The sequence below is a fragment of the Callithrix jacchus genome, chromosome 10 (genome assembly GCF_049354715.1).
Source record: "Callithrix jacchus isolate 240 chromosome 10, calJac240_pri, whole genome shotgun sequence".
Lineage (NCBI taxonomy): Eukaryota > Metazoa > Chordata > Mammalia > Primates > Cebidae > Callithrix > Callithrix jacchus.
This window is the reverse complement of record NC_133511.1, coordinates 70098701-70107624: the sequence shown is the minus strand read 5'-3', so window position 1 is coordinate 70107624 and position 8924 is coordinate 70098701. Positions and strand designations below refer to the sequence as shown.

Here is an 8924-nt window from a genome sequence, read left to right as displayed (position 1 = left end):
GGTGCAACCTCACCCTCTCCAGTCACCTCTCCTCAGTTCCAGCTATGAGTTCCTGCAACTTTACACATGCCACTTTTGTGCTTATTGGTATCCCAGGATTAGAGGAAGCCCATTTCTGGTTTGGCTTCCCCCTCCTTTCTATGTATGTCATGGCAGTATTTGGAAATTGCATCGTGGTCTTCATTGTAAGAACGGAACGCAGCCTGCACACTCCAATGTACCTCTTTCTCTGCATGCTGGCAGCCATTGACCTGGCCTTATCCACATCCACCATGCCTAAGATACTTGCCCTTTTCTGGTTTGATTCCCGAGAGATTAGCTATGAGGCCTGCCTTACCCAGATGTTCTTTATTCATGCCCTCTCAGCCATTGAATCCACCATCCTACTGGCCATGGCCTTTGACCGTTATGTGGCCATCTGCCACCCACTGCGCCATGCTGCCGTGTTCAACAATACAGTAACAGCCCAGATTGGCATCGTGGCTGTGGTCCGCGGATCCCTCTTTTTTTTCCCATTGCCTCTGCTCATCAAGAGACTGGCCTTCTGCCACTCCAATGTGCTCTCACACTCCTATTGTGTGCACCAGGATGTGATGAAGTTGGCCTATGCAGACACATTACCCAATGTGGTATATGGTCTTACTGCCATTCTGCTGGTCATGGGCGTGGATGTAATGTTCATCTCCTTATCCTATTTTCTGATAATACGGACAGTGCTACAACTGCCTTCCAAGTCAGAGCGGGCCAAGGCCTTTGGGACATGTGTGTCACACATTGGTGTGGTACTTGCCTTCTATGTGCCACTTATTGGCCTCTCAGTGGTACACCGCTTTGGAAACAGCCTTCATCCCATTGTGCGTGTTGTCATGGGTGACATCTACCTGCTGCTGCCTCCTGTCATCAATCCCATCATCTACGGCGCCAAAACCAAACATATCAGAACGCGGGTGCTGGCTATGTTCAAGATCAGCTGTGACAAGGACCTTCAGGCTGTGGGAGGCAAGTGACCCTTAACGTTACACTTCCCCTTGTCTTCAATGGCTTGACAAACATAATTATTTATAACACTAGCTTAGTTCCAGTTGCCCACAAGCACATGAGTGCTTTTCTCTGGATGGAATAATCAACAAAAATATGATCCATCTACTTAGAAGACTATTATGTGGAATAATACATATTAATGGAGTATTATGTGATTTAATGAGAACTATAAAACCAAACAAGCTTATAATGTTAAGAAAAACAATAAAGATACTTGATTGAAACCAAGTTGAAAAATAGCATATGCCTTGGAGGAAATGTGCTCAGATTACTAATGATTTAGTGTTGTCTCTACTTTCAATTTTTTTATTATGAAAGTATTGGTTAACTGTCATGTACAACTTTTTAAAGAGGAAATATAATAGCTGGGCATGGTGGCATGCAACTGTAGCCCCCACTGCCCAGGAGACTGAGGTGGGAGAATCACTTGAGTCCAGGAGTTTGAGGTTACAGTGAGCCAGAATCACATCATTACACTTCAGCCTGAGCAGCAGAGCAAGACCCTGTCTCAAAGCATAAAATATAGTTTCATATCAAATGAAATAGCAAAAATTAAGCTGACCAATTTATGGAAGCCAGGGCTTGTCACAATCTCTACTGTTATTATGCATTATCTGGGAATTGATAAAGCCCTGAATAATAATGCCTATGAATATATCATGTGCACTTACAATGTTCTGGGCACTATGATAAGTGCTTTATGGGTTTTATGTGCTCTTCCTAATTTTATGGAGTAGGTACCATTTGAGTCCCTTTATTATAATTGAGAGAAATTAAGTTTATATTAGCAAGGGAACTAAAGTCACACAGCTTGTGGGCATTGTGCCAAGGTTTAAAATTAAATTGGATAATTGAATACAGTTACTTAACTACCATATTATATTGCTTCCTGTGTAACATCTGCCATTTATTTCCTCAGCTGTACAAATCCTCTGTTTTCTCTCTGCTATACGCTAACACCAATGGCTCTGTACTTGTGGTGAGAGATAACCCTGCCCTAGCTGTGGACAACAAATCTAGAATACTCTTCCTGTATGACAGCCACCTTTCATGGTCTTATTGCTTGCTTCTTTCCAGATTCAGGGAGAATGTTGTGGTATATCTGATCCTTGATCATGTCTTCATTTTTTTAATGTGCTCTGTGCCTGTCAAAAATTTTGAATGTACACCACATGCTATTGTCTGAACTTAAGTATGAGATAAAATAAAATTTTATTTTAAGTTTTGCTGAGTGTTATACCTATTGATTTTACATTTATAGAATCCTATAAATCAGAATTGGAGATGTGAGAGATTTCCTAGTCTTCTTTCTCACCAGTGCAGGAATCCTGACTGGAATCGTTCACACAGTGGTAAGGATGCTGAATGCATCTTTTTTCAAGGTAGGATATTCCCACTGTACTGTAAAGTAGATCCAGTGAGCGGCTGAAATCTTAACACAATCGTTGGGCCTATATGTTCCTTCTGTAGCTTCACTAAACAGGTTTTGGGTTCTGGACTTGGGTAGATAAACCACAAGGGAGACTCTATACCATAGGCTCTCTTAGGAGAAGGGAACCACAGGTACTTGATGTCTACTGATGATGGGCTCTGCTAGCATATAGATATGTGAGCACTAAACTGTGCTTCATTGTTCAGAGGCAGTAAAGTGGCTTCCAAAGTCATGCAGTTAGTCAATGTGTGTAGGCCAGGACTAAGGGGAGGAAACACAATGGAAGATATGGGTGATTTCTCTGAAGAAATGAAAGTGTACCTATGCAACTATCTTGCATGTTCTGCACATGTACCCCAAAACCTAAAATGCAATAAATAAATAAATAAATAAATAAATAAAGTATACCCATGCTCTGTGAAAGTGGAGATTCAAGTGTTGGGCCCCACTCTCAAATAATGAGGTCAGGTGCCTCATTTTACAAGATTAGACTCTGTTATGTCTCTCCACACAATCTCAGTCTTCTCCTACCTTCCCGTCCATTCCTTTACCTCAATTTATATCCTCCAGCCTACTTCCAAATGCCTAAGAACATAGCCATGTTGACAATTTAATGAATAGTGGATTTCTTTCTCCCTCTTCTGTGAACAGCTAATCCCTTACTGTCTCCCACCATGATCCAAGTTGTTTATATACTCTTACCATCTCCCCTCCCCTTCCCTCTGTCCTAAGATTTTTAACTTTTAAAATAGCCCAGGCTGGGCATGGTGGCTCATGCTTGGGAGGCTGAGGTAGGCACATCACCTCAGGTCAGTAGTTGGAGACCAGCCTGGCCAATATGGGTGAAACTCCATCTCCACTAAAAATGCAAAAATTAGCCAGGTGTGGTGGTGGGTGCCTGTAATCCCAGCTACTCTGGAGGCTGAGGCAGGAGAATCACTTGAACCTGGGAGGTGGAGGTTGCAGCGAGCCAAGATCACTGCCACTGCACTTCAGCCTGGGTGGCAGAGTGAGACTTTTACTCAAAAAAAAAATAGGCCAAAGACTTCTGTGCCAATGTTCATAGCAGCATTATACACAATAACCAAAAGGTAGAAACAACCCAAATGTCCATCAACCGATGAATGGATAAGCAGAATGGGGTTTGCACACACAGTGGAATATTATTCATCCTTAAAAATCTAGTACCTGCTACGACATGGATGAACCTTGAAAACATTATGTAAAAATAAAATAAGCCAGATGACAAAAGGACAAATGTGATATGATTCCACTTATATAAGGTATCTAGAATAGGCAAATTCATAAAGAAAGAAATAGAATGCAGCTTACCAGGGGCTGGGGAAGGGGAGGATGGAGAGTTATTGTTTATGGGCACAGAGTTTCCATTTGGGATGATAAAAAAAGTTATGGAAATAGTGGTTATGGTTGTACAACAATATGAATTTACTTAATGCCCCTGAATTGCACACATAATGTTTAAAATGTTAAATTTTATGTTATATATGTTTACCACAATAAAAATTGCTAAAAACAATGTAAAACTGTATCAATTTTATCTTAAGAATATGTTGAAATGATTATATTTTAGAAACGTTGGGTTTAAAATATTAAGGTTTTTTTAAAGAGTAGCTTAAGAGGATGATATTTAATGCAAAGTAATAAAACTTTAATAGTAGGACTACCAGGGTTGTAACAGGGCCATTATTTATAGTGGCGATTTTTATAGCCTTCAAATCCCATCCTGAAGGATACCAGCTGTATGTACATCTGGTCACCTATCCTAAGGCTGAGCAAACAGAAGGCGGGAGCCCAGGCTTCCTGGCACTGTGCACACTTGGGTAAGTCACACTTTCTCTTCTCCATTTTTCTACCTATAACCTTACTGTAGGTTTCATTTCTCAGACAGCAATAGAGAAATAGAAAAAACCTTCCATTATACTTTGTGTAATTGAATTATACAGTTCAATTATAATTATATAATTATACTTTCAATTATCCTTCTACGACTGTCAAGTAATGACTTAGGAATGCCTTACTGATTAGAATAACAAAGTTGTGATAACGTGGCTTAGAAAAAATTATATGACCTTGTGATGGCTAATATTACATGTCCACTGGCTGGACCACAGTGCCCAGATACTTAGTCAGACATGTTTCCTGGATTTTTTTGTAAGGGTGATCTTTTCAGATGAGATTAATGTTTTAATCAGAGGACTTTGTATAAAGGAGATTGCCCTCCATAATGTGGGTGGCCCTCATCCAATTAGATGAAGGTCTTAATAGACCAGATTGACCTTCCCTCGGCAACAAGAATTCTCTCAACAGATGTGGCCTGAGGACTTAACTGCCTGCCATGTTGGCTCCACTTTGACTCTCCAGTCTACTGACCCACCCTGCAGAATTTGGACTCACTGGTCTCTACTGCGTGAGCTGATTCCTCAACACAAATGTCTCTATTTCTCTATATCTATTATCTATCTATGTATGTGTCTGTCTATCTATATATCTCCTTTTGATTCTGCTTCTCTGGAGAACCCTGAGAAATACAAACCTAAAACTTGTAAAAGGGGGAAAGTTGTCCCTGTGAGTAGCTGACCTATAAAGAGAGAACTGAAAATTAAAGAAAACCCATAAAACCACAGCTCCAAAACACAAATCAAATTAACTGGGCCAACACAATCTAAGGTCAGCATCACAAACTATCCAAGCCCCAATTCTTTTATTTCCTTTTTTTTTTTTTTTTTTTTGATACAGCGCTTCACTCTTGTTGCCCAGGCTAGAGTGCAAAGGCGTGATCTCAGCTTACTGCAACCTCTGCCTCCCGGGTTCAAACGATTCTCCTGCCTCAGCCTCCTGAATAACTGGGATTACAGGCACCTGCCATCATGCCCTGCTAATTTTTTGTATTTTTAGTAGAGACAGGGTTTCGCCATGTTGGCCAGGCTGGTCTCAAACTGCTGACCTCAGGTGATCCACCCGCCTCAGCCTCCCAAAGTGCTGGGATTACAGGCGTGAGCCATGGCACCTGCCCCCAAGCTCAAATCCTTCTATAACAGTTTGCTCAGACCATGTAAATAAAGATGAAAGATAAACCGATCTAACCATAACTCTACATGAATTCACATGTTCCAAAGATAAAATCCCTGTGAAAACCATCCTGTGAATAACCCCAGATCCCCCACACTCTGTAGATATGCTTCCCTAACTCTCTCCTTTTGAAATACTTCATTCCATTGATTTGTTCTTCTTAACTGTAGCAAGTTAATAATCTACCTTTGTTTGGCTACAGTGGTCTTTAGCTACTGGATTTTAGCAAAATCTTTAAACATGAGAATTCTTAAGCATGAGACAGAGGGTTATATAAAAAATTTCCGGAATCTTTATTTGGGGTCCCGAAAGCAGTGCCTGAGACGGGGCCTTGGGTGAAGGTAGTGTAATGAAGACATGTTTCTAGTAAATAGGAATGAGGGAACAGAAACAGTGAGACAAGGCAGAAGAAAATTCAATACAGAGTTATTGCCAAGATTGCTACAACGAGCACTCAATTCCGTCAGGACTCTGTTAGAATACCTTAGGGAATTGTCTATCCAAAGGCTGGACCAGGGCATTTGCCATCAACTGTCATCCTTGTTTGACGCAAGGTTGCCCCTGGGCTTTGCCTACTCCCACGGCTTTGAAGAAAGTACAAAAGCAGAAAAGTATGGAGAAAGGGCACCAATGTAAAGTGGAAGAAGTACTCAGAATGAATTAAAATGTCTGTGATCACCAGTAAAGTCAGAAGTGGGCCAAGGAGGTGTGACACGGGACACAGAGCATCTGTTTCACCCAGTTGTGGGGAGTGGAGGGTGGTAAAGATTTGAGAAATCTTGGATTTATATGTCTCTATTGCATTTAATATTACCATATACTGAAGGCTTACTGTTCCTCCTCTAATATAATAATACGTTACTTACATAATCCTTAAAACAAGCATCTGGGTTGATGGCCACTGTTCAGACTAGGAAACTGAGGCACAACTGGGAGTTACATCATTTTCTGGTCACTCAATAGTAAATGACAGAGTTCAGACTTGAACCCAGGTCTCTCTAAGTTCCCAGTCTACTCTTTCACTCCTGTTAATGACGACCGTAGCCCAACCAGTCCAGGCAAGTAATAACTGGACACTGGGAAAAGGAGGTGACTTTGCACTAATCAAGTTCTCCTGTGTACTTCTGTTTTTTCCAGATGAAACATGGGCGACTGTGTAACACTCGCCCTTCAGAAATCAAGGACTTTCAGTTAAGGCACAGGATAATTTGCTTTCAATGTTACTCTTCTGCAAGGAAAAAGAACATTAGAAATGTGAGCCAATCTGTCCCAGCTCCCACAAGTTCTACCCGTGGGAGTGATGTGAGATTGTCTTTTTCTTTTTCAATCCACTTTATCGAAATCAGATTGACATACAAAAAGTTACAGATATTTAATGTATACAACTTGATATATTTGAACATAAGTGATACACCCTTAAAACAACCACCATTACTAATGCAGTAAACTTTTCCATCTCCTCAAAAAGTTTCCTCTCACCTCCTTTATTGTGGTTGTTGTTGTTCCTATTGTTTTTCCTTTTGAGGTAAGAACACTTAACATAAAATCTAACCTCTTAACACATTTTTAAGTGTACAATACAGCAGTGATAATCACAGGCCCTATGTTGAGTTGCTTTTAAAGAGATGCCTTCCCTCCTACTCCATACTATGTTGCCAATGAGCAGGCCCAGAGAGAAGCTGGGGCAGGAGCAAAACACAAGCTTAGCCTTCCCTGGGTCCTATATTGAGGGAAGGATAGAGCCCTGGAATGGAATTTGGAGCTCTGAGCTACATTTCATGTTCTGCCACTAGGAGGGTGACCTTACTTAATTCATATAATCTCTTGAGATTAACTATGGAACATGGTGATTGAATTAGAAAATCTCTAAGTCCTACCCACATTCTAAATATTATGTTTCCTGAACACCATTAAGAAGTCACAGGCAATTCCAAAGGGCCTGCAAAGGCTGACAGTCTCTCGGCGCATCCTTGGGAACTACCCTCTGACCCACAGGAGAAAGCCAGCCCCCTTCCCTGTGGCCACCTCTTTGCCCAAACATGGCACTTCTCCACTTGATCTCCTCCCTCTTATTCCTGCCAATTATGACTTTCCTCAAAAATCAAACCTGTTCCCAAAGATTGTGGATTTTCCACCCCAAGAGATATTCACAGGCTTCCTGTAAGGAAACACAGTCCAATAGAAAGAACAGATAGTTGTCTTACTCATCAAGTCAGTTTACTGTTTGTGAGGCTGGCTTCTCTCATCTGTTTACTAGGGATAATAATGCTGTCTACGCTCAGTGCTTTTGTGAAAATGATGTGCAATGATCCGCAGACAATGCTTAGCATAGTGTTAATACCTAGTATAAACTCAATGAATACTCATCATTAATACAACGGAAAGGGGAGAGCTAATAATATCCACCTCACAGGAAAATGGAGGGGATAAGAATGTGCATTGGTATGTATGACAAGCAAGTCACAGATTTTCTTAAAGTACTCACTTGGTCACATCTGCCTAGAAGCTTGGAGTTTAAAAACCAGGTGCGCTCCCTCTCTCTCTCTCTCTCTCTCTCTCTCTCTCTCTCTCTCCTCTCTCTCTCTCTCTCTCTCTCACTGTCTCTCTTCTCTCTCCTCTCTCACTCTCTCTCTCTCTCACTCTCTCTCTCTCTCTCTCTCTCTCTCTCTCACACACACACACACACACACACCAGTACCAAGATTAAGATTGGAGGACACGGGATTCAAACAGGATTGAAATGAACTTGAAATGACTGATCTATGCACTGAAGAGGGAATGCCAACAGAAAGGCTGGTTTCCGAAGTTGTCCCAGGAAAATATGTTTGAAGTTTAAAAGGTGGTGAATTTAAAGGGAGGGCTTATGGCCATTGCTTATTTCTTCTTCACAAAGATCAGCATGCTGGGAGTATGTTTGCCTCCCTCTTTGCATTAATCTGGAAGGGCTTCCTGGAAGAGGCCCCTGGGTGTTTGGGGAGCTGAATCAACTCATAGAGGTGGTACCAGACAGCTCCTTCCGTGAGAGGCTTCCAGAATTGGGAGTCTCAGGCAAGTGGTCACTGTAGTGAGAATATCTTTCCCAGTGAAACAGGGTCTCCAGGGACTGAGGCCCATAAAAATATTGCCCTTTTCCCAACCTTGTTTATGTTGGCCTCGTCAGTGGAGGGTACCAGTTTAGGTAGCCAGTTTCCCCAGAGAGCCACAGTCTGAGGCTGCCCAATAAATACGGCAGCTCCCATCCCCCAGTAATTTCATGTAGCCCCCATCCCTCAGCAGCACATCATCTACTCCAGACTAGATTGATAAGAAATGAGAGAAGAACATAAATGTGTTTGTTTCTAGGAATAGATATTTCCTTAGG

The 8924-nt window shown here is 41.6% G+C and overlaps 1 protein-coding gene across 1 annotated transcript; it reads left to right on the top strand.

Moving 5' to 3' along the window:
* Window positions 1–2267, top strand: LOC108587699 (olfactory receptor 51E2). Its single transcript, XM_017977847.5, has one exon. It carries the CDS (start codon window positions 45–47, stop codon window positions 1005–1007), a length of 963 nt encoding a protein of 320 aa, XP_017833336.1. The 5' UTR covers window positions 1–44; the 3' UTR covers window positions 1008–2267.
* Window positions 2268–8924: the final 6657 nt, after the last annotated feature.